The 27,386-nt window shown below is 39.6% G+C and overlaps 1 protein-coding gene across 1 annotated transcript in view; it reads left to right on the top strand.

Moving 5' to 3' along the window:
* The first annotated feature begins 756 nt into the window (after positions 1–756).
* LOC126297968 (histone-lysine N-methyltransferase trithorax-like) overlaps positions 757–27,386 on the top strand; it is a 114,035-nt gene continuing 87,405 nt past the window's right edge. Inside the window, exons 1-2 of the mRNA XM_049989284.1 lie at positions 757–807; positions 854–1,045. Of these exons, the coding sequence (XP_049845241.1) occupies positions 757–807; positions 854–1,045 (243 nt within the window). The remainder of the gene's footprint in view (positions 808–853; positions 1,046–27,386) is intronic.

Raw genomic sequence — 27,386 nt, 5'->3', positions numbered from 1 at the left:
TAAAAATTGAAGATGTCTGTTGCGATCAGTTAGTAATAGGAAGCAAGATGACTTGGCCTCCTCACTCTGTGCAATGCCAAGTGAGTAGCACACTAATTTTCTGTCTGAGCATTAGCGGACTGATGAGAAATAAATGAACATGGTGGTGTATACTTCTTCGCGTTCTGTTTGACTGTATAGTGGTACCAGAACACAGAATGTTTCTGTGCACACCACGGTGATTTCAATCTGCTTTCTGATCAAGACCCAGTTTGTAGTTTCTGAATTGCGGTTGTTACTTTCAAAAGCTGTCTTTCCAGAGGGGGAAAGTCTGTCATCTTGAGATGGAGACAAAACAGTTTCTGTACTATATATGTACTGACAAGGTGTCGTAATCTCTACAATTTTGTAGGCCATAGAAACTATTGCTTCAAGATTTACATCTTGACTAGTTTCTGTTATAGAACATGCATTGATTGGTAGTCACTGAAGAAATATAGATCTTAAAAAATTGTTTGTTACTTGCATTCCAGCAAGAACACGCATCTCATGGAGCAAAGTAGATGTTGTCTCCTCGTTCTAATTTGGTTAGCAGCTTTTTAACCTTGCAGTACTCTGATTCTTCAAATTCTGTGGTAAGCTGATAATGGTTTGGACATGAAATTTCAAATCAGCTCAGCAACTTTGCTGTTAATTTAAGTAATAATGATTCAGTAGTTGTGGTGACCTTATCATAGAAACTACTTACCAATAGTATTTCCCAACTGCACAGTGAGCATGACAAACACACAACTGAATAACAGCAAGCAAAGAAAGCAATTCTCATGTGTATTATAGTCTCTCCAGTGCTTTTACTGTTTGTTTACTTTTACAGACTAGGTTGCATACCTTGCCTCTTCCTATGGGGAAGGATAGGTCAGAGGAATCTTCCCAGCAGATGACCATAGACTTTTGGGAGAGCTATGACCCAGATGTGGTTTGCAATTTAGGATTTGCTTTAATTGCATCTGAACCATTCCCAGTACGAGCAGTTTGTTTTCTTTGTGGAAGTGCTGGTCAAGAACAAGTAAGTTATATTTGTATTGCTAGCTTATACTGAAAGAAAATTAGTTGTGAGGTTGCTGCAATGCAATTTATGTAGCTGACTAGTAAAATAATTCATACTTTGCAGGTTCAGTTTGTTTTTCAGTTGTGTGTAGAAAATAGAAAGAAAGCTTAGCACATTATGTTTCCTTTGTAATGTTTACCACATGAAAGTATTATTTAGTGTATGTAGAATTTTAAAGAACTCAAATGAGATGATGTCATGAACTCACAACTCATTCACTTACAAGGACAAGTACAGCTGTTGTGACAGTTCTGTTTATGCACTACAGTGATGGGTACAGCTGTCACAGTGCTGTAGACATGTAATGTGTTTCTTCTGCAGATCAGTGATTTTTGTAGTAGCTCTATTTTAATACCAGTAGCCATTATGAGTTTCGCGTGCATGAAACTATGCCCAAAGTACAAGCTTACATGGTTTAGTCTGTACTTCACGAGCAGAATGACAGCATGCCATACCCGTATGAACAAGAAGTCATGATATTATTGCATCTTTATAAGGAAGGGATATTAACGATTAGAAGGTGGTGAAGATTTTGACAGTGTAAGTGATAAATGGGAAAGCGACAAGAATGTTAGGGTTATTGACTCAGAGGAAGCTGTAATGTTCATAATAAATATTGCTGATCTGACAAAAAGGTGGTCTGCAGAATGTTCGTAGGTGAGTGATTGGAACTGGGCGACTGTAGTTCATCATTTTGAAATATAACCCTCAGTTTGATGAATCTGCTGTTGCTGAACATAGCTTTATAAACAGATATGATCACATTTGATGAAATGAAAATCTTTTGCATCCATCTACCTACTGGGACTCTGCCTTTAAAGAAGTCAGTGAGATTGGAATGCACTTTTACTACTACTACTACTACTACTACTACTACTAATACAACAATAAAATCTGCTGGTGGTGGTGGTGGTGTTGGTGGTGGTGTTGCTGCTGCTGCTGCTGCTGCTGCTGCTGCTGCTGCTACCAGGGCAACGGCTATACCCTTAGTGGTGCATGGAAATGGACACTCAATCCTTAAAGACTACAGAGAAATAAGGTGAATTATTTACCATCTAGCAGAATCAGTGTTGCACCTAGGTTCTTCTATCATAGACATCAACATTATCTCTGGTAGCATATGGAATTTCCTTGACTTTTTAACATATCTGCAACATAATTTGGCCAACAAATACGAACACACTATTAATATGACAGACACATTATGACTTCGATGACAGAGCAAGTCATTGAAAGCTTGAATTTATTTACAAATCATATGAAGCAAGAAATCTGAGAAGCATTTGTACAAGAATATCACCATAAGAACTATGTTCTCATATAGATTTATATGTTGGAGGCGAGTGGATGCATTCTCAATAGAGTCAGCATTTACTTATGTGGATATGATAAGCCATTGTGGAGCCGAAACTTAGACTGCTGGTATTGCTACTTGTTAGAGCGAATTTGTATTCAATAGGAAGTAATTTAGCACATAAATTGTGAAATTCATTTTGCATAGTGGGAGCTTCAGTGATCAACAAATGTAAAAATCTATTAGCTGACTGGTAACATCATGTCACTTGACAGTTCTCCCAAATTTAATTAAACTGTAAATTTTTCTCATCAGTGTATGTGTGTGTGTGTGTGTGTGTGTGTGTGTGTGTGTGTGTGTGTGTGTTAGGTTAGTGTTAATGAAGCAGCCTGCTAATTTTATGATTTTAATGTTATTGTCGTGAAACAGGGTTATCGTAATTAGTTACATGCGCCAAGTCAGCACCACAAAATATATCTCTCACTGGAATGAAGGTACCAATAAGCACTGGGGTTTAATGACTGGTATTGGAATGAAGTGACTCATTGGCACTAATTAGGGCTGACTGTATAAAAATCGCTGACTCGAGATCAAATTTGACATAAGATCAAAAATTGAATTATGTTCAGGATTCAGCTCTGTTGCATAACGCTAAACTTGGACCCACCAAAGCAGGTTCAGATTTGATCTTACCCATACTTGGCAACGAGGCTAAAATTTTCTGGCGCGTGATTATTGTACTTCAACTGCAAATATTTATAGTACATCGTAATAGGCAGCATTTATTATTGAAAGTGTCTTGCTAGAAACCTAGGAGCAAGTAAACAGAAAAAGGAGCAGTCATCAAACAACTCTCAATACGAGAAATATTTGTTGCTGGATATTGTGTTGGGCCAGTATAAAGATATAATTCACTGAAAATGAAACGTTCCTGTGGTGTGAAATCTTAAGATTAACAGCAACTTGTACATTGCAGTCAGGGGTTAATTTCTTTTGGATGATTTCATCAGACAGTCTCAGAACCTTAGTTCCAGTTGCTTTACAGTAGTTTTCTCCAAACAAAACCTCAACTTAAATGACTTGTTACTTAACTCCAACAATGGGCTCACCCTTTTATGAAATGTGTGGTGAGCTCGTTGGGTCTTGCCATCATCATCCTCAGTGAACACATCAGAATGCTTAGATATCTGTAAAGGAAACAATTCAATTCACATCGCATAAGGTTATTGCTGCAGCTTGTGGTCTTGGGGTAGTGTTCTCACTTTCCACACATGGGGTACCAGGTTCGATTCCCGACAGTGTCAGGGATTTTTCCTGCCTTGAAATGACTGGGTGTTGTTGTGTCATCATCATCATCATCATCATCATCATCATTCATCCCCATTACGGTCGGAGGAAGGCAATGGCAAACCACCTCCACTAGGACCTTGCCTAGTACAGCAGTGTGGGTCTCCCGCATCATCCCCTACACTCCTTTGAGTATCAGACATTATCATCATCATCAGGGTTACTGCACACAGAATTTTACCCAATAGTGATTCAGAATGTTCCAAAGCAGAGAGTAAGGTATGGTTTCAGTGGTATGGAATGGCATGTTAATGATGTTATGATTATCTTTATGACCCATAAGGTAGTGAAAGTAGTAAGAAATGAAAAAAAAAAAATGTTTCAAGAATTGATGTGGATTTGAACATGTGATCTTCTGCACTGCGGGGCACAGCATAACCTCTGAGCCATCGAAATTAATGAGACAGTATTATGAGGTTAGTGTATTTCAAAACACTTGCTTATGTTCTATTTATCAACACACATGGAATTGTCATAGCAATTTAAGGAAATGTTCAGTAGTTAAAAATTTAATACAAATGTCATAGTTACTCCTACTTAAGCTGAAAGAGACCTTATATATGTGATTTTGAATTATTATTGGCTGCTGTCAAAATTCCCATACTTAACTGTTTACTGCAAATATTTTGAATTCTCCTTTAATTAGTCTGCTGCTAAGTGTCTATAAAATGCCTTTGAACTAATCACATAAATTAAGAGTCATCTCCCAAGAACTCTCATTAAGTACACACAGTAGCTGGTAATTTCCTTAACCTAAAATTCCAGATTGAAAAACAGTATTTTGAGCATCAGCAGCATGGTAATGGCATAGTCACATATTTACATGCTATTTTTGTGTTAATAAGAACTTTTTATTATTATTTCAGTTGGTATCTGCTAAAAAAGCAATGAATTGTAGTGCCACTACACTATAAACTGGGAATTAGAGCTGATCCTGACGTTGAACCACAAATTTTCACCGCCAAATATGATCAGATTTCATTGTGATATGATAGAGGACTAATGTTTATGCAATGCAGATTTCCAGGTTAACTTTGATCTGAGGTCATTTTCTGTGTTAACCAAAGGTTAAATGCTTCATACATTCAGCCCTTAGAGTGGTCAGTGCCAAAACTGAACCAAAATACTTAGTATTTGACACTGCTTAAAATGAAAATGACAGAATTGGCAATTAGGTACAGGTTTCATTTTTTGAATATCAATTAAGGTAGGTGGTTAGTGTTTAACAAACTGTCGATAACAAGGTTGTTGGAGATGGAGCACGAACTCGGATTAGAGAAGGCTGGGAAAGGAGCTTATCCATGCTTTTTCAAAGGAACTGTTCGGCATGAAACTATTTACGGAAATCACAGAACACCTAAATCTATATGGCCGGACATGAACTGAGGGAGGCTTACAGCAAACTACAGACAAATAATAGTCAAAGATATCGATCGGGTCATGAGTTTCAAATGAATGATGTATCATAAAAAGAAAATCTTATTTGGAACATGATTTGGAAGGTGAAGTTAATGTGGGACCATAACAAATTATGTGCAAAAAACTACAGTGGAATTGATAATCCCTCAGTGGTTGTTGAAGACCATGTGAAACTGAGTCTTGTATAATTATTCTGTAATAAAGATGGTTTCAGGAGATATAATGCTCCGATATCCTCTTTACTTGTGTGGAAGTCCTTTAATGTATCACAATGACAGCTCTTCCCAAATTAGATAAACTTCATGAGATGTTTGAAAAGAAGACTTGTTTTGAAAACTAATTTTGAAGGAACTAGAAGTACATTTGTTGATGAAATGACAAATAATTCAAACAATAAATGTCATTGGATTTCAGATTTATCTATTATCTGGAACATTTTTTATTCACAGATCCTGAGTAAATGTCATTATTCATGTTAATGAATAACATTTTAAATTAATATTTTTATTTGTCATTGAGCATTTGAATAAATGTGGCCCAACTTGGGTCATAATCGATGTCCTTTGTGCATGTGCACACTGAATATTGGTAGCCTATGTACAAGTGAATGTAAAAGCGTAACATCCACGTGACCGTGGGCAATCGCTCACTCATTTATGTTATTAGGTGAGGCAGTATCAGACATTGTCGGCAACTTCTGCAGACATCCATAAAGTGTATTCACCCTCCCTCTCACACACTGCAGGCATGTGCAGACCCTGCAGATAGTATTACAGGGCTCTAGCAGACAGTGCAAGGTTTTCGCAGAAGTCTCCTTTAACTGTGACGTGTCACATTTGTGAGAATCTGTGCTCGTTCACTACAGAGAAACACACATTCCTCCTCGTATCTTAAGAATATGGACAAGAAAACTTTTTGTTAACGATAATGCAAAAAATAATGTGAAATTGGCAGTTTTTTTTAGCGACATCATGAATTGGCTGTTTTAACAATTTGTCATGCAGTTTGGCTATCTACCATTTCCTGTACAAAATGGCAACAATTAATTAATATTGATGACTGAAGGTAATTTAACTTTGAAATTGAATCTTGACTTTAAGGTTGACTTTCACATGTAACCATGAAATTACCAATCTTTTGTGCTTGTTCATTGCTTGTTTCAGTTTCACTGATGTAATGTTTCAGCATATTATTATTATTGAACTCATCAGTATGAAAGGTGATAAAAATTCTGATTACTTGATATACACACATCAATAAAAGTTTTGTGTCACGTCCGTTCCGAGAGTTCCGGAACCTGTAAAGAAATCTGGGATAGAATGTAAACATCATTTCTGGCCTTTTTATTGCTCGTGAAAACCAAACATTGCATGTTGTACCACCATACAGCAAGACCTTCAGAGGTGGTGGTCCAGATTGCTGTACATACTGGTACCTCTTAATACCTAATTGGTCCAGATTGCTGTACACACTGGTACCTCTAATACCCAGTAGCACCTCCTCTTGCATTCGTGTAGGCTTGTATTCTTCGTGGCTTACTATCCACAAGTTCATCAAGGCACTGTTGGTCCAGATTTTCCCACTCTTCAGCTGTGATTCGGCATAGATCCTTCAGAGTGGTAGAAGGGTCACGTCGTCCATAAGCAGTCCTTTTCAATTTATCCCAGGCATGTTCGATAGGGTTCATGTCTGGAGAACATACTGGCTACTCTAATCGAGTGATGTTGTTATCCTGAAGCAAGTCATTTACAAGATGTGCACAATGGCGGAGTGAATTGACATCCATAAAGACGAATGCCTCGCCAATATGCTGTTGATATGGTTGCACTATCAATCAGAGGATGGCATTCACGTATTGTACAGCCGTTACGGCGCCTTTCATTACCACCAGCGACGTACATCGGTCCCACATAATGCCACCCCAAAACAGCAGGGAACCCCCACCTTGCTGCACTTATTGGACAACGTGTCCAAGGCACTCAGCCTGACTGGGTTGCCTCCAAACACAACTCTTGACAATTGTCTGGTTGAACGCATATGCGATACTCGTTGGTGAAGAGAACTTGATGCCAATCCTTAGTTCTCAAATAGGCATGTTGTTGCGCTCATCTGTACCATGCTGCATGGAGTCGTGGTTGCAAAGACGGACCTTGCCATGGACGTCAGGTGGGAAGTTGTGCATCACACTGCCTGTTGCGCACAGTTTGAGTCATAACACAATGTCCTGTGGCTGCACGAAAAGCATTATTCAACATAGTGGTGTTGTTGTCAGGGTTCCTCCAAGACATAATCCGTAGGTGGTCATCCACTGCAGTAGTAGCCCTTGGATGACCTGAGCGAGGCATGTCGCATGTCATCAACAGCTCCTCTCTCTCTCTCTCTCTCTCTCTCTCTCTCTCTCTCTCTCTCTCTCTCTCTCTCTGTATCTCCTCCATGTACAAACAACGTCGCTTCGGTTCACTCCTAGATGCCTGGACACTTTCCTTGTTGAGAGCCCTTCCTGGCACAAAGTAACAATGCGGACACTACCAAACCGTAGTATTGACCGTCTAGACATGGTTAAACTACAGACAACACAAGCCGTGTACCTCCTTCGTGCTGAAATGACTGGAACTGTTTGGCTGTCAGACCCCCTGCGTCTAATATGCATTGCTCATGCATGATTGTGGGCAGGTTTAGTGACATCTCTGAACAGTCAAAGGGACTGTGTCTCTGATACAATATCCACAGTGAATGTCTCTCTTCAGGAGTTCTGGGAACTGGGGGGATGCAAAACTCTTTTTGATGTTTGTATTTTAGCATTCATTACTGTTTACTTTTGTGTGATGCCTGTGCATTAGTACTTGCTTATTTTTTCTTGCTAACCACAGAATATGTAGTATTCATGGTCCTTCCCCTACATTAAAAAATTCTAAAGGTACAGTCATAGACTGAAAACAAATATATTTATCGTACATTTTGTTTACCTGGATAAAGGCACAAAAAACTCCATGTTTGTCACATCGTGAACTCAGCTTGTACTCTGAACAGACTAAGCAAGCGAGGTTTGTAATTAAGAGCTCTGAGGTAGAGCTGCCCAAAACAGTATATTAAATTAAATTTCTCAGTAATATATTACAGAATTTAAATTATCAGAAAGCATTTAATGTATTTCCCATACAAATTTAAATAATGGCAGTCAGCATTTTTGGAACTGTTGATGTCTGATGTCAAGTGATTTTTTTTTTCAAACAGGTAGTAGCTAGTCACAAGGCTGCACCTTGAAATGCCATGGAGCTCTAATGTAGCAGAGGCTTGGGAGCATGGCTTCCTCGTGCTCTGGTGTTTCAGCCTACGGATGTCCTACAAACCTGCAAACAATATCCATGTTTCACTGCTTACATCAAAAGGGAATGAACAGAGTTTCTGAAACTTTGGTATTGAATCCCTGTCTCTGTATATCTCTCTTATGTTTTGGTGCATCATTAATAAACATTTAGTATTATTGTTCTGATAGTGTTTCAGATAGTCTTTTGTTTCTGCCATTGACTGCTCAATGAATGCACCATTGGAATAAGTTTGCAGGTGTATCATCGGAGTGTGCTAGAGTGTGGTACCGCAAGTATCACCACCTAGTGAGAGTTCCATGAATGATTAGAGGAAAAGACACCCAAAATATACCCAAGGCGTGAAATGTGCCATGTTACTTTAGTTTTCTTGCTTGCTGACTGTAGTAATGTGCGCTATTATCAAGTTTCTTTTTGTTAGTCTATTATGCATGAATTTAATGAGTGTTATGTTTTTGCAAATAACAGCAGTGTGCTAAGAGTTAGAATACAACACAGTCTGAATTCAGTGTGCCATTTATCAGATAAAATTTTGGAACATGCGATTAGGATGGAAGTGAAGGCAAAGTATACACACAATTTCAACAGAGCAGTGTACAAGGGAGTACCAAAAGAGAAAAAAAGTTGGAACTATTTTTTAAAAGCTGTATATTTTCAAATTGTTTACAAACAACCTTATCCCCTTCAAAATACTCTCCATTACAAATAATACATTTGCCCCACTGGTGCTTCCACATTTTTTGCAGTCATCTGTAGAAATGGCTGACAGCTCCTCCCTTGTTTTTTCTTGACTCCTTCAGTGTTGTCAAATCAATTTCCTTTCATGCCCCTTTTCATGCGTAGAAATAAGAAAAAGTCGCACGGAGTGAGGTGAGGCAATTAAGGTGGATGGGACAGCGGAACCAAGCAGATTTTAGCCAAAAACTGTGTAACAGAGATGGGTGTGTGTGTGTGTGTGTGTGTGTGTGTGTGTGTGTGAGTGTGTGTGTGTGTGTGTGTGTGCAGGTGCATTGTTGTGGTGGAAGAACCAGTCTCCTGTCTGCCACAAATTGGGTCTTTTTTGATGAATATTGTTGCCCAGTCTTCTTAAAACTTCCAAATTGGCTGTCGACAGTCTGTGAACACAACCTTTAAAATGTTGTCAATATTTTTGTCAATTCGGACAGATTATGGATGTCCAGAACAAGGTTTGCAATCAGTCAACATGTTGCCACTTTTAAATTCCGCAAACCGCTTGTACACTTCAGTTTTTCCCATGGTGTCATCTGGGTAAGCTGTTTTCAGCATTAAAACAGTTTCAGCAGAATTTTTGCTGAGAAGAAAACAAAATTTCACAGCTGCACCTTGTTCATTAAACTTATCATAAAAAATGAAACGAGGACAAAACAGTGGCAGCAAGAGCAGTCACTGCAGTTGAACAGAACAAGCCATGTCACCAACAAAGGTGGCACTGAACTGGCAATGAGTTGTGCTATACACGCCTAATAGTAGAAGTGCGTACTACATAAGCTCCGTCCACGGCAATGTTATTCTGGTTTGTGTGTGTGTGTGTATGTGTGTGTGTGTGTGTGTGTGTGTGTGTGTGTGTGTGTGTGTGTGCACATGTGTGTAAGGGGGGGGGGGGGGTCGTACTCTTCTATACAATACAGCTGAGTGATTGTATGCACTTTATCACTTAAAAAGCATATATTTGTGATACACAAGTATAAATACAGTGTGTAAATTACCATGGCAGTTGCTCAGGTTGTTAAGGTCAGCCAGTCACAGCACATGATCCAGGACATCATGGAAACATCACTCTTTCATCACATGAACACATAAACATTGCCATTTGAGCACACAAACATTAAACATGTGAATTTTAGGAATGAAAATACCAAAGCCATTAAGCGTGTAGCGAAGCTTACACATACCACATTAACGATCTCTCCAAAGCACGTTTTTAGTATGATTTGTTGTGGTAAACTGTCAGGAAATGTAACGTTAAGGGATAAATTAGCTTCCTAAAGATTTTATGTTGGAGTTAGATTTTGAGATTACTTAGTAGTGGATAGAAAGAAGGTACAGTATGTAAGTGTTCGGCTACTGTGTGACATTGCCCCCCCCCCCCCCCCCCCCTCCCTGTTTGAAGTCGTGGTTGTGGTGACAAACGGCAAGCTGCACCTGATATTAGCTAACAGAAATGTTATTTAATAGTGACTGAATTTTGTAGACATTGCCATGAAAAGTAGTTCGAAAAGTTTCTATGTTATATACAATTGTGTTTATACAAGTGACTGAAATGACGACACTGCAACCATGTGTGAGGTCACGTGACATCCCTTGCTCGCTTAAATAATATAGTGCAATCTGTTGCCACAACATGTATTTGGCATTCACATTTGTTGTCCTAGCCAACTCACCACCAGATTCTCATTTCAGCCTATCTTAGATTGGGTTATGCTACAGATCGATCTATCACCACAACCAGATCTACAAATTTCAGTCGAACACCCAATGTATGTCCTCACTGAAGCAACTCTTATTGGATCAAAATTCATCTTGATGCAAGATCTTCGGCTGTTCAGAATGATTGTTTCAGATCTTTCTCCAAAGAATCAAGCCTTGACCAGTGTCCACATTTTCTTGAGATTTCTCACTGTTTACTTTGAGATTGTTCACTGAAGTAGGATTCGCAATTGTAAAAACATCATGCTTGCAGTTACTGCAACAACAGACCATGGGCGTTTGAAGGTGATTCTTTGTATGCTCCCTATAAATTTACAGTGTTCTGTAAATACATCACCAGTGGGATAGTGTGGGAAAGAAAAGATACTGTATTAACGCACATGCCAAGTGAAACACACAAGGGAAAGAAATCAAACAATTCCAGTGTGAAAATGAAGGGACAAGCTTTGAAGTGGCTGAGAAGGAGAAAAACAACTGTGAATATATGGCTCAAAGGGGTATCAAAATGTTTTTATAAGCCAACATTCTGCTACACAAACTAGAAAATGAAGATTTTCGCAGTATGCAAACGAATTCATGGAAGGTAAGCTAGAATTACTGATAGTAAACAGCATGATAATTCAGATTATTGTTTTCAGCTTGCCACTGTCTGTTTAATAAATTAATAAATTTTATTAGTACAGATTCAGATTAAATTATTTTTAAACTGAATGGTAACAGTAGGATAATTTTGTTTAAGGTGCTGGTCCCATGTGTCAAGACAATGAGGACAACTGTTGTGCCTTAAGTAAAAAAGCAACAAAAGATGAAATGATGCAGCAGCTAGCTGCCAGTGCTGTCGTGGTAGCTGATGAGACCACTGACAAGAGGTTGTTGTGTTTTTGCAGTTAGTGAAGACAGATGAGGCATAGAATGAACAAAACACTTTTTGTTGTTAGTGTACAGATTCTCAACAACAACTCAACACAGTGTGTTCATGCAATATTCTGTGTTTTGCAGAACTATAACATTTAGTATGACAATGTAAATCTGTTACTAGTGACAGTGCAAGGTACACGAACAACTGTGTCAACTCTTTTTAAAACAATTATAGGAGACCATTTGAGCTGTGTTCAGTATTGGACATACAAGCTGCATATGATTATAAATGTTTCTTCATAGGAACTTCTCAAGTGGAACACTGCAGTAACTAAATGAAAGGGTGCTTTTCTGAATACTAAGAAGAGAAAACATTTATATCTGCAGGTTTCAAAGAAGTGGAGAGAGTCAAAGGCATTTCCTCTTCAAGTGTTAATGTTTTGAAACTCTTGGCTTTCCACAGTCATTTAAATGACAGATTATTTCCACACTGATGATATGCAGAAGTTCTATTGATTATCTTAATCCACATTTCGGTGATGACATAATTCAATTCTTGTGGAGGCCTTGTTTATTTAGGAATATGCAAATGTTTTTATGACAATAAGTGCAGACTTAGTCTTCAAAGTATCATATCGTCCATGAATGAAGTTCAAAATTAAAACAGCTGGAAAAATCTGTTACTGTGGCAGATGACGTTTTTTGGTGAAGAAACCAACAAGATGAATAATGTAAAGAAACATACACTTGAGGTGGAGATGGGAGAAATACTTAAAAGCACTGGATTATTCCTACAAACAAAGCTGTCTGTGCTCATGGCTACAGATTGGATGCAAATTTTTATTCTCAGCCTTATGGTTGTGCTTCATTCATAGGGTAGTAATCACAATTTCTGTCAGTGCTGACATGGCCAAGTGTCTGTCAGGTATATGTGGTGCAACAGCTCTTAACAATATAGATATTCTGTAGGGATACAGATCCCGTCAGAATATACTTGAACAGCAGCTTTTAGCAGGAAATATGGACGTTGTGAAGTATCTGCAGTCAACTACACTCAACAACCCGCAGTTAGCTGCTGTTGGGTTGAAGGCAGTTCAGCTTCCATGTTCCAACATAGACACGGAGTGGTTAGTTTCCCAATATATTGAAGTAGTGACAAATTAGAGGCATATCTCTCAGAAGAGAATTCGGAACTGATGACATTTGTTTCGTAGGAAAAACTTTACTTGTTATGTAGTTAAAAAGAGTCATTTTTCCTTTGAGCAAATCAATATGTTCAATGTATATATATATATTTTTCAGACAAAAAATGTGAATGAATTTAATGTTTAAAATAGTGTAATTGAGGGGTATATTTTCATTTTCAACATAGTACTGAAAAACAATGAAATGAGACAAAAATAAGGAACAGGCTTGAGAAATACACATTGAGAAAAATCAGCAAAAATGACTAAAATAACACATAAATTAGCTATAAAATAAAACATTTTTCCCTGACGTGTCACATAAATAATTTTTGTGTGTGACATGAAGAATATGTTGTGTCTATCACTTGAAGTGGACGTGTGTTACAGATTGTCAGAGTTTAAAACATAATAGAATTTAGAATTCTTTAACTGTAAGAGATTTTGTTCCGTCTTTATTATATTATGGTTGCTGCACTCAAAATTGACAAATAATGCTTAGCTGACTTATAATGCCAGATGCCAAACAAGAAAGCATAGTGTCTGAAAAATCTGTATATGATGATGATGATTATGATGATGATAATTTAAGAAACTTATCAATGTTTCATACGTCCTTATTCAAAAATGGTAATATTTAAACTGTAAAGTAAATTCTCTTCAAATCCCAGTCTGTAAGTGGTCACCTACTTCTAACAAATATCCAAATCGCAAAGCAAATTCCTGACATACGCCATTGGTACAAGTATGACAGTATTCATCACAACCTTTGAAAGAACAACATGATATAAGCACTTCCATTATACAGGGTGATTCAAAGAAACATTTATAAATGGACATGGGACATGAGGCATACAACAAGGCTCAATAATCACATATGAATCAGGGGTTGTAAAGGCCATCTGTGGCTACTAAATGGCATTGCAGGCAGCAGCAACCAGCCAAGACACAAGTAGTAACAGAGAAGTAACTGATTTTGTGACATTTTACGACTTCCTAACAAGGAGCAAATTGTATATTTTCATCTGTGTGCTTTGGTATTTTAGTTTTGTCAGTTTCCACATGTTAATGTAATATTTAATAGACAAAGTTCTTACATTTTCGTTTGTTTTGGAAAGTAAAGCGATTTTGCAACATATTACTACACTCCTGGAAATGGAAAAAAGAACACATTGACACCGGTGTGTCAGACCCACCATACTTGCTCCGGACACTGCGAGAGGGCTGTACAAGCAATGATCACACGCACGGCACAGCGGACACACCAGAAACCATGGTGTTGGCCGTCGAATGGCGCTAGCTGCGCAGCATTTGTGCACCGCCGCCGTCAGTGTCAGGCAGTTTGCCGTGGCATACGGAGCTCCATCGCAGTCTTTAACACTGGTAGCATGCCGCGACAGCGTGGACGTGAACCGTATGTGTAGTTGATGGACTTTGAGCGAGGGCGTATGGTGGGCATGCGGGAGGCCGGGTGGACGTACCACCGAATTGCTCATCACGTGGGGCGTGAGGTCTCCACAGTACATCGATGTTGTCGCCAGTGGTCGGCGGAAGGTGCACGTGCCCGTCGACCTGGGACCGGACCACAGCGATGCACGGATGCACGCCAAGACCGTAGGATCCTACGCAGTGCCGTAGGGGACCGCACCGCCACTTCCCAGCAAGTTAGGGACACTGTTGCTCCTGGGGTATCGGCGAGGACCATTCGCAACCGTCTCAATGAAGCTGGGCTATGGTCCCGCACACCGTTAGGCCGTCTTCCGCTCACGCCCCAACATCGTGCAGACCGCCTCCAGTGGTGTCGCGACAGGCGTGAATGGAGGGACGAATGGAGACGTGTCGTCTTCAGCGATGAGAGTCGCTTCTGCCTTGGTGCCAATGATGGTCATATGCGTGTTTGGCGCCGTGCAGGTGAGCGCCACAATCAGGACTGCATACGACCGAGGCACACAGGGCCAACACCCGGCATCATGGTGTGGGGAGCGATCTCCTACACTGGCCGTACACCTCTGGTGATCGTCGAGGGGACACTGAATAGTGCACGGTACATCCAAACCGTCACCGAACCCATCGTTCTACCATTCCTAGACCGGCAAGGGAACTTGCTGTTCCAACAGGACAATGCACGTCCGCATGTATCCCGTGCCACCCAACGTGCTCTAGAAGGTGTAAGTCAACTACCCTGGCCAGCAAGATCTCCGGATCTGTCCCCCATTGAGCATGTTTGGGACTGGATGAAGCGTCGTCTCACACGGTCTGCACGTCCAGCACGAACGCTGGTCCAACTGAGGCACCAGGTGGAAATGGCATGGCAAGCCATTCCACAGGACTACATCCAGCATCTCTACGATCGTCTCCATGGGAGAATAGCAGCCTGCATTGCTGCAAAAGGTGGATATACACTGTACTAGTGCCGACATTGTGAATGCTCTGTTGCCTGTGTCTATGTGCCTGTGGTTCTGTCAGTGTGATCATGTGATGTATCTGACCCCAGGAATGTGTCAATAAAGTTTCCCCTTCCTGGGACAATGAATTCACGGTGTTCTTATTTCAATTTCCAGGACTGTAGTTTCTAATTAGGAGAGAGTTATTTAGTCTCAACTGAGTGCGTTGGTAGTCCAGTTTTTAATCTGTGCGGATTAATATAATTTCTTAGACAGGGTTCTTTCGTTTTTTTCAGTAGATTTCTGCAGCACATCGCTCTACCGTTTGTCAGCATAGTGTAGTTTTCCATAGCCTTTAGCATGGATTGGGACTGTGATTGCTGCGTGTGGATGTGAGCCCAGTTGGTGACACTTCACTCTGAACTCAAGCTGTGATGGCTTTAGATACACAGCCTGAACCTGCAGTGGATGGGCGTCACTGTTGTGGGCTGACCATGGGGATCCAGTGGACATCCAGCACTCCTGAGTCCTCCAATCAGTTTACACTGGTGGCCATCCCAGTTACTCTTTGCACTGAGGTTGGCCCCTCACTCGTGGTTGAGTGGGATGTCTCCTCAAGGCATGGCAGGTGGCAAAAGACAACTCAGGAGGCCACACTTAAGGCGTCCATGATTAGTCTGACAAAGAGTTTCCAGGTGCTGTCTGTGGCTGACGTGTCGTAGCTGTGTTGGGAAGGTACTAGAGCTCCAAGAGCTAATAGAAAGCGCTGATGCTCGAATTGTTATATGCACTGAAAGCTGGCTAAAGCAAAGAGATAAGTTCAACTGAAATTGTTGTGAGGAACCTAACTGTGTTTTGAAAAGATAGGCTAAACACAGGTGGCAGTGACATTTTTGTTACTGTTAGAAGTAGTTTATCTTGTTGCAAAACTGAAGGGAGTTAGTATGGGCAACCCGAATAAAATAATAGTAGGATCATTTTACCGACCACCCAATTCAGGTGATACAGTTGCTAAAAGGTTCAAAAATAACTTCAGTTTAATTTTAACCGTGTACCCAACTCATAACATCATCCAAAATTGTGCTTGGTCCATTCTCTGAAAATTATTTCATGCAGTTATTTCATGAGCTCATGCGAATAGTAAACAGTTGTGAAAACACACTTGACCTCCTAGCAACAAATAACCATTAGCTAATAACGAGTATCAAAATGGATACAGGGATTAGTGAACAGAGGGTTATTCAAAAATGGTTCAAATGGCTCTGAGCACTATGGGACTCAACTGCTGTGGTCATCAGTCCCCTAGAACTTAGAACTACTTAAACCTAACTAACCTAAGGACATCACACACATCCGTGCCCAAAGCAGGATTCAAACCTGTGACTGTAGCAGTCGCACGGTTCCAGACTGCGCGCTTAGAACCGCGAGACCACCGCGGCTGGCACAGAGGGTTGTCATAGTGAGATTGAATATTGTAATCCCCAGATCCTCCAGAAATAAACGAAAAATATACCTATTCAAAAAGCAGCTAAAAATTTACTTGACTCCTCCGTGGGAGACAATCACCACTCCTTCCAAATTAATAGTGTAAGTGTAGACCAGATGTGTCTTGAATTCAGAGAAATAGTATTGACATCTATTGAAAGATTTATACAAAATAAATTAATAAATGATGGAGCTGATTCTCCTTGGTTCACAAAACAGGTCAGAACACTGTTGCAGAAACAACAACAAAAAAAAGAAAGGCATGCCAAATTTAAACGAATGCAATACATCCAAGTTTGGCGTTCTTTTACAGGGGCTTGAAATGTAGTGCGGACATCACTGCGAGATGCTTATAAGTTTCCACAACGAAACTTTTTCTCAAAATCTGGAAGAAAATCCAGAGAAATTCTGGTCGTGTGTAAAGTATGCTAGTGGCAAGACAGTGTTAATGCCTTCTCTGCAAGATAGCAATGGAAATACTATTTACAAATGTGCTGGAAAAGCAGAATTGCTAAATGCAACATTCTGAAATTCCTTTACCGAAGAAGACAAAAGTAAATATTCCAGAATTTGCATCAGGAACAGCTTCCACTATGAGTAACTTACGAGGGGACCTTCTGGAAGGTGCATTAAGTTATGAGCTCCCACTTTGCCTGCTTATAGTGTGGGTAGGCACCTAACACACCCTAAAATTGTAGGTGCCAGTGCGGCCACATTTTTGAAATATTGCCTGTTTAAGTTTGGGCAGCTCTTTATATACAGAAAAGTTTCACTGTTGTGTCAAGTGAGCAACTAGCTGAGTGGCAAGCGAGCGATACTCCCTTCCAGGTGACCCTGGTTCGAGACCCGTCTATGCCACTTTTTATGCTTGTAATTCTTGTATACAATTCTTTGTGGAATTTTCATGATTAATTATAAATTAAAACAGGCATTTGAAAAAAAGAGTATCATAGACGGGTCTCGAACCAGGGTCGCCTGGACGGTAGTATTGCTCACTTGCCACTTGGGCTACTCGCTCACTTGACACAACAGTGAAACTTTTCTGTATATAAAGAGCTGCCCAAACTTTATCAGGCAATATTTAAAAAACAAGGCTGCATTTGCACCTGCAATTTTAGGGTGTGATAGGTGCCTATCCACACTATAAGTAGGTGAAGCGGGAGCCCATAACTTGATGCACCTCCCAGAAGGTCCCCTCGTTAGAAGTAGATATCCTTGGAGTAGTGAAGTAACTTAAAATCAATTAACAAAAGCAAGTCTTTGCGTCCAGACTGTCTACCAATTAGGTTCCTTTCCGAGTATGTTGATGCAATAGGTCCATACGTAACTGTCATATACAACCGCTTGCTCAACGAAAGGTCTGCACCCAAAGACTGGAAAGTTGCATTAGTCACACCAGTATTCAAGGAAGGTAGTAGGAGTAATCCACTAAGTTACAGGTCCATATCATTAACGTCAATATGCAATATTTTGGAATGTATATTGTGTTCAAACATTATGAATGACTTCGAAGAGAACGGGCTATTGACAAACAGTCAACACTGATTCAGAAAACATTGTTCTTGTGAAACACAACTGGCTTTTCTCACACACTAAGTGTTGAATGCTATTGACAGGGGATTTCAGGATTGATTCTGTATTTACAGATGTCTTTTGACACTACCACACAAATGGCTTGTAGTGAAATTGCACTCTTATGGAATATTGTCTCAGTTCTGGATTTGTGATTTCCTGTTGGAGAGGTCACAGTTCATAATAATTGATGGAAACTCATGGGGTAAAACAGAAGTGATTTCTGGCATTCCTCAAGGTAGTGTTGGAGGCCCTCTGCTGTTAATTATCTATATAAACAATTTAGGACACAATCTGAGCAGCTGTCTAAGGTTGTTTGCAGATGATGCTGCTGTTTATTGGCTAGTAAAGTCATAAGAAGATCAAAACAAATTCTAAAATGACTTCGAAAAGATTTCTGTATGGTGCAAAAATTGGCAGTTGTCTCTAAATAATGAAAAGTGTTTGTGCTAAAAGGAACCCATTAAACTTCAGTTACACAATAAATCAGTCAAATATAATGGTGGTAAATTCAACTAAATACCTAGGAAGTATAATTACAAACAACTTGAATTGGAAAGAACACACACAAAATACTGTGGGAATGGAAACCAAAGACTGCGTGTTCCTGGCAGAACACTTAGAAAGCGTAACAGATCTACATAAGAGACTGACTTATACTACAATTGTCCATCTTCTTTTAGAGTACTGCTGTGTGGTGTGGGATCCTTACCAGATAGGATTAACAGAGTACATCGAGAAAGTTCAGAGAAGGGCAGCACATTTCATATTATTGCAAAATAGGGGTAGAATGTCACTGAAATGGTACAGGATTTGAGGTGGATATAATTAAAACAGTCATTTTCATTGCGGTGAAATCTTCTCACGAAATTTCAATCACCAACTTTCTCCTCAGAGTGCAACAAAGTTTTGTTGGTGCCTACCTACATATGGAGAAACAATCATCATAATAAAATAAGGGAAAACAGAGCATGATAGAAAAGATATAGGTGTTTGGTTTTTCCACGTGCTTTTGATTAATAATAGGGAAGTATTGTGTAGGCGTTTGATGAACCTTCCAGGCACTTACGTGTGATTTGCAGAGTATGTTACTGTAGATGTAGATTTAATCAGAATGCTACAAATGGACGTGCATTACAGGAGATAGTCAACGTTTTAGCCAGATGCATTGAGACACCCCTGACATTGACACTACATTGAATGGAGCACTCTCTCAGAGGTACCTGGTGTATCTCAAAGACATTGTGCTACCACGACAGTCCTTCCCACTAGATCCTCCGGCGATGTAACAGTTGTTTCATACATAATCCTCTCTGGGTACCTCCACAGGACAAAATCGATTGGGGACTGGTTGGGTGATCATGGTGGCCATGTAACTGGCCACTGTGACCAATCCAGCAGCCAGGAAATGTCGCCAGCAGATGTTGTCACTTGTCTGCTGAAATCGGTGGGAGCTCTGTCATGCAGAAATCGAATGCGGTGACAAATAGGTGTGGAAACATTCAGCATGGTTGGCAGGACCTCTTGCAGGAATATGAGATACGTGTGACCATCAAGTCTGTCTGGGAGATTTTATGGCCCAATTAAACAGTCCGCGATGATGCCGGCCCACATGGTAAGGGTAAATTCGCATTGTGAGGCATGCATATGTGTAGCATGTTGGTTCATGTCCACCCATGTATGCAGGTTGTGAATGTTCAACACATCCTAGAGTGAGAATGCCACTTCATCAGTGATGAGGACACTATGAAGCTTCAGTCTGCAGCGGATTCCTGCAGAAACCACTGTGCAAATGTCATGTGCTTGTTGCTGTCCCCTGGTTGTAGTTCCTAGGTGCGTTGAAAATGAGACAGATTGAATCACCTTGTATATTTCAAGTAAAGCAAATAACTGCATGCTAATGTACATGTTCCACAAATTACTTCAATTAACATGTTGGTTTTTGTGTACTGAAAAAAGTCTCATGTAATGAAAGGTGCACTGATATTTTTTAAGAGGTCATCACTCGCATTATTCTCAAGCGCACTTTTGTGTGTGTGTGTGTGTGTGTGTGTGTGTGTGTGTGTGTGTGTGTGTGTGTGTGTGTGTGTGTTGGATGAGGACTCTTTGGATGAAGGCTCAGCATGTCATTTCTATTTGTCTGTCTGCTGCTCAATGACTCTCATTTAATCACATACATATTTTGATTCTGTCCTGCATTGTATGTTTGTACCTGCAGTACCTTGCTACAAACTATTTCCTCCCGTTACTGTGTCCTGCCTACAGTTGCAATACTTTGTTCATTGTAAGATTTCTCGAAATTTGTTGTGACGTCATTGGTGTGTCTGTTTCGTTAAATGTACATGATGCTTTCTTGAGTACACTTGGATACAGTTAGTGCAATCTTGTTGTGCTACAGCCACACAGCTCGTTTGTTGCCTTGCTGGCACATTTCTGTATTTACAGACATACTCTGCAAGCCACCAAACAGTGTGTGGTGAAGGGTATCCTGTAGTGTTAAGTCCTTTCCTGTTCCACCCACAGAGAGAGGAAAAAAATGACTTTGTCTATGCTTCCCTATGAACTCTAATATCTCATATCTTATCTTTGAGGTCCTTATGTGAAATACAAGTTAGCAGCAGTAGGATCATCAGCAGTCGGCTTTAAATGCTGGTTCTCTAAATTTTCTCGATAGCATTTCTCGAAAAGAACGTCTCCTCTAATTCAGGGTTCTCATTTGAGTTCTCAAAACATCTCTATAATATCTGTATGTTTATTGAACCTACCAGAACACTTAAGCAATACTCAAGAGTAGGTCGCACTAGTGTCCTACATGAGGTCTCCTTCATAGGCGAACCACACTTCCCTAAAATTCTCTCAATAAACTCAAGTTGTCCATTCACCTGCCCTACCTCAGTCCTCATAATGCTTGTTCCATTTCATACTGCTTTAGAGCATCGCATTCAGATACTTAAATGCCATGGCCACTATTAATGCTGTGTCTGAGCATTACGGGTTTGTTTTCCTACTTTTCCACATTAACTTATATTTTCTACATTTATGGCCAGCTGTCATTCATTACACCATCTAGAAATTTTGTCCAAGTCATCTTCCTGCAGTCACTTAAATTCAATACATTCCCATTCACCATGGCATCATTAGCAAACAACCACAGGTTGCCCACCCGGTCCACTAGTTCATTCGTGTAGGCAGAAAATAATAGTGGTCCTATCATACTTCCCTGGGGCACTTCTTACAATACCCTTGTCTCTGAACACTGACCATCTACGACAATGTACTGGGTCCTATTACTTATGAAGTCTTTAAGAGCCACTTGAATATCTGAAAACCTATTCTGTGTGCACGTACCTTAGTTAACATTGTGCAGTTGGGCTCTATGTCAAATACTTTAACATGCAGCTGCGCTGAACTCCCCATAGCTGGAATCTGCAGCACACTAGGATTAGGCTATAAGTTGCAGCATTAACGCACTGCTACAGCTGAACAATGAAACATCAAATTCTGTTTATATGTGATTTGTGAACAAGTTAACTTCTAAATTCACTTAGTGTAATTTGAAGAACAATGAAATAATGCACAGTAAAACTCTGTAATATGCTGCACATGAGATCAAGTGGAAAGTGAAAGTTATGAGAGAGTATGAGCAGCAGAAAAGCCTGTTCCAAACCTACAATATTGCAGCTGCATGAGATAGCTCTGATGTAAAAGTATATTGCTGATATATCAAAATTAGACTGTTTACCTGTGTTCCATTTTTCTTCTCAAGCACCGAATACACTCATCACAAAATCTCCAGTAAACTTGAATGTTGTTTCCGAAATCTGCTGTACTGGTAGCAAAGGATAATATTTCCAAGAAATTTGGAAATATTAACCACGATCTGTTCTTCACTGCTTTTTAATGGTTTTCCATTCTTTTTTTCCCCTTACATAATTCGAAGCAACTTCACTAATTTCCACAGCATGTACAAATGATAAGACCACATGAGCTAGAGAGGTAATGACTGTCCAATGAAATTTAAAACAAGAACTACACAAGTTAAACATTTAACATGGTGATTGACCAAAACAGTAAATAATGCAATACTTTAGCTCATGTCGTTGAATACTTCACATTAGAATAAGAACAAAATAACTAATATGTAAGTAGGGAAATTTTCAGTGCCATCACAATATCTGGTGTGGATAGACTGAGCCTGACCATCAATACAAAGCCATGGAGCATGTTGAGTAGACATTTGTTTACATTAGATTTAAACATAAGATGAGCAAAGTACAGTGATCACAGCCGGTGTTGTTAAAGGGAGGAGTGGGAGTATCACATCAGGGAAGGGTGTTGCAAATCATTAAGCTGGTGCGGAACTTGTAGGTGTGCATGCAGCAGAGAATGAAAGCAGAGGAGGAAGTGGCTTGGAGAGATACTGAGGAGGATGTTTTATGGAATAGTTTTATCAGATTATCATTTTGTGAAGGAACAGGAAATGGTAATAGTACTTACCTTCCATAAATATATGTTTAAAACAATATACTTGGATTTGACATACCACATATACCAATTCCTGAAAATGGTGCTAATCACAAATGTTATTTTTATATTTCACACTAGTAAACACAGAGTCTGTGAGCCATTGTACTGTGAATCAGTAGAGTACAGCTTACCAATGTTAGCAACTTTGTCCTATTTCATTTGCATATGGAGTGAGGGAAATTTACTGCCTCAGTACACACTGATCTCTTCTGTCTCTAATGACCTCATTGTTGATGAGTTGTTAAAACCCAGTCATCCTTCTTCTCATATCCTATCGTTGTGGTCCATACATTCAGTACACATGAAACAACAGAATGCACAATTGTATTCTAACACGAGTTCACTAAATTTATCTGACAAGGTTTTGCAACCTCAGTGTTGCTTTTTCCTCCAAAGCTTTTCATTGAAATTAGTGTAGCATCTCTTTTAAGCTTTTGTATAAGGTACACTGGCCTTTTATGGCTCTAGCAAAACGTGATTTCATTCAGTATCTATTATGCAACCTAGTTGATAAAGTCTGGAGCAGTACTGTAGAATTGGTCAGAAATCAGTTATTCTGACAACAGACTTTCAGCTATATCTGGGTGATATGCTCTGAGACAGCTGGGAAAACTACAGGAATATTTTCATGTGGGGAAAAAAATTCCCCAAGAGTTTTTCATTGTTCCTGTTTTCAGTTAAATTTGTATAATTTTGATTGACGAGAATTCATGGTCTAACAAAGAATTTTACTTTAGGCCACTACTGCAGAATTGTACTGCAGCAATGAAACAAATGAGAGAATAACACCAAAATAGAATGAAGTTTCAAAGAAAATGCACCGTTTACAACAACAAAACATGGTTGACACACAGGCATCTGCCGGCAGCAAAGTGTGTCAAAGGCTTTAGAACAAAGACTATGCAATACTTCATAACAACAAACTGCTTTTGGTGAACATGATGTCACAACTGTTTACATTTCTAACAGGTTGTGCGCAAATATTGGGAATGATGGTTTTCAAATTAAATTTCCTGTTACGCAGTATGAATTACGTTACGTGTGAGAATGTGCAATGAATTTCTTAAGTCACAGTGCATTTGACTCTTATTCAAAACTTAGCACTTTGAGTACCAGCCACATAGAAAAACTCCAGACCCTGATGACCAGCCATTTATGCCATTATTAAAATTTTAGTGGTACATTTGTGTTTGATACACTGATCAGCCAGAACAGTATGACCACCTGCCTCATAGCTGGTACGTGCACCTTTGGCACAGGTGACAGCAGTGATGTGTCATGGCATGGAAGCAGTGAGGCCATGGTAGGTCGCTGAGTGGGAGTTGACAGCGCTTCTCCACACATAAGTCACCTGATTCCATACATTCTGGGGAGGGAGCCAGTGAGCCCTAACACCATGTTCAATCAAATCTAGATGTGCTCAATTGGGTTCAGATCTGGTTTGTTGGAGGGCCAGTACATCAATTGGAACTGTCATAAAGAGTTGTATGTAGCCTGCAACCAGTACATGATACTCCTTGGCATCATGGTGCATTGCACGAGCTCCACTGGACCTGTGGATGCCTATATGAATTGTCCCCAGAACATAATGAAGCCGCTGCCAGGTTGTCTACACTCCACAGTATAGGTGTCTAGGAGCAATTCCCCTGGAAGATGGTTCGCAACCTCCCATCAGCATAGTATTTCGAACACCCGACAAGTCATGCAGTTTTCGAACTGTTCACGACAAGCCTATGGGTCATCACAGTCTGCCCCCAGTCAAACTCGGGTAAATTGGGTGTCTTCCCCATGCTTACTGATATTGCATATAGTATGTGTGTGTCTGACTAGCAGTCATTCCTCACCAGGTGATGCTGCTACTTCCTGGATGGGTTTATATTGATACTAGGTCAATCATCATAATGTTGTGGCTGATCAGTGTATGTGATCACGTGACATGAGCTAGGATTGCCTGAAAAAAGTGCATCATAATATTGATTTCAGTGTTTCAGAAGCTACCATGCAGTATTTGGTGGAATGCATATATATACTTTTGTAATGCAAAAATATACAGTGTACTTGTTGCGGCGCGTCAAAATTTTGGTCGTTTTTTGCTGGGTTTCATTTCCTAAAGTGCGGAGAAGTTTTACGCTGCTGTATAAAGCATTTACCGTTCAAAGGATTGGTAGGTTTTGCAACTCCAAGGGAAAGTATGTTGTCACTTAACATGGAAAATTGTAGTTTCATGCAGGAAAAATTGTATTTAAATTAGGAAATCCAGGATTATTTTTTGTGTTGTCTGCTTGTGTGAAATCAAATTGCGTGAGAGAACAGCCAGTGATGGAACAGGATAACATCACTATTGAGCAGAACGTAACAGCTATAAATGTTGAGTCATAGGGAGCAAATATATATTACAATCATTGCTTAAGTATTGTAGAAAGTATAGGGACAAACATACTAAGAGAAAAATCAGAGCAGTATTTTGAAAACTTAACTTTCTACAATACTGTCTTACCTTAGACACAAAAGTAGTCCAACAAATCGCACTTCAGATTTCAGAAGAGTCGCTCTGTTGTGCATGCCATTTATGCCCTCACTCAACAAATTTTACAAGCATTAAATAACTGAATGCCACCACCTAGTATTTTCTGCAACCTATCTAAAGCATGTGACTGTGTGAATCACAATATTCTCCTAGATATACTGAAGTTTTATGGGATTGATACTTTAGCCAACTGTTTGATTATGTCAGATGTAAGCCAAAGAATGCAGAAAGTTGTACTTAATAATGCAGCCAGTGTGGTTTGGGGACATTATTCAGACTGGGGACAAAGCATATATGGAGTTCTCCAAGTCTCAGTCTTAGGTCCCCTAATGGTCCTCATATATGTAAACATTCTTTTTGCAGATGGCAGTAGTATTGTAATCAGTCCAAGCATACATACAGCAACAGAAGATATGTTAAACAATGTTCTTAAAAGTATCATTGACTGTTTTTCTGGGAATGGTCTTGCCCTCCATTTTGAAAAGGTACTACATATTCAGTTCTGCATAAGCAGGGGAACCATGCTAGTAATAAATGTAACATATGGCAAGGAAATAATAAATAGGGTGAAAACTACAGAATTCTTAGGTGTCAATGTTGATGAGAATTTAAACTGGAAAAAGACACATTTTGGATTTCCTAAAATAACTTGGCTTGGGCATGTTTGAACTTAGAATCATTGTAAATCTTGGGGTGAGACAGATCAGTAAGTTCACATATTTTGTATATTTGGAATAATGAATTATACAAATGTGTGGTGTCTGTTCTTTTGGACATGTTCACAGCTGTGATACATATTATGAAATTGTAGGTGACGGAGGGGTGGAGGGTGGGGGAGAGGAGGGGGGGGGGCACAGAAAGGAGAGAACATACACAATGCATTTATATAATTTATTCTCCTCAATGGGCAATGAATCCAACACCTTCACTGCGAATGAAATATCACATTTGACCTCCTGTGGGAATCTCAAAGTAGTAAGCAAAGAGGACATAGACAGAGACTGTGGACAGGTGGTGCTGGATGGGAATGTGGGTTTTCTGAGTGATGTACCAAGATACCCCATGTAATTGCGATAAACACTGTGTCCGGGTGGCACAATGGTTAATGCAACTGCCTAATAAGCAGGAGATCTTGGGCACAGATTCCAGTCTGACACACATTTTGGCTCGTCACCACTGAATCCGCATAAAGTCCGAATGCAGCTGACATTCCTTCCCTCTCCTTCCTCTCCCATCCCCCCCCCCTCCCCCCATGAGCTTCAGTTTTCATAAAATAGAATAATGTTTTGTGGTAACTCACCTTTATGAAACTAAAGTGTGCGCTGCTCAAAAATGTGGTGTGACAATAATATGGGGTGCTCACCCATGATGATCTTGCAAATATTTTTTAAGGAATTGGACATACAGACTGCTGCTTTAGTTGTATATTTATTCCCTCATGAAGTCTGTTGTAAATAATCTACCACAGTTGAAAGAAAATTAAAATTTGAAAATAAACCCAAAAAGTATCTCCTCAACAACTCCTCTTGTTTTGTAGAATTATTTCTGTAATTGTATGTGTACAAGTTGGTGGGTCGGAATAATCAACTCCAGTCTTCATATTTGATATTAGTACTAACAATAATTTAAAAAAAGACGTATAAATGTTCAATTTGTAGCAATATTTACAAATTAATTTGCAATGTGAATGTAATATGACTCATTCCACATCGTTATGATTTATCAAGCAAATGGTCCATGGAACATGAAACTAACTTGCACACGGTTTACTTACAGATGCACTCCACTTTCCCAGGAGCCCTTCAACAAATCTAAATATTATGTTTGCCTTCCAGTTTTTTGAAACGTATTTCTTAGGCGTGTGCCATTCATATGACTTGTTGAAATGATTCAGAATTGAGGAGAAAAGGATTTTTAATGTATCTACT

Source organism: Schistocerca gregaria, chromosome X, assembly GCF_023897955.1.
Source record: "Schistocerca gregaria isolate iqSchGreg1 chromosome X, iqSchGreg1.2, whole genome shotgun sequence".
Lineage (NCBI taxonomy): Eukaryota > Metazoa > Arthropoda > Insecta > Orthoptera > Acrididae > Schistocerca > Schistocerca gregaria.
The sequence above is the reverse complement of the archived record's forward strand: the minus strand, read 5'-3'. Positions and strand labels throughout refer to the sequence as shown.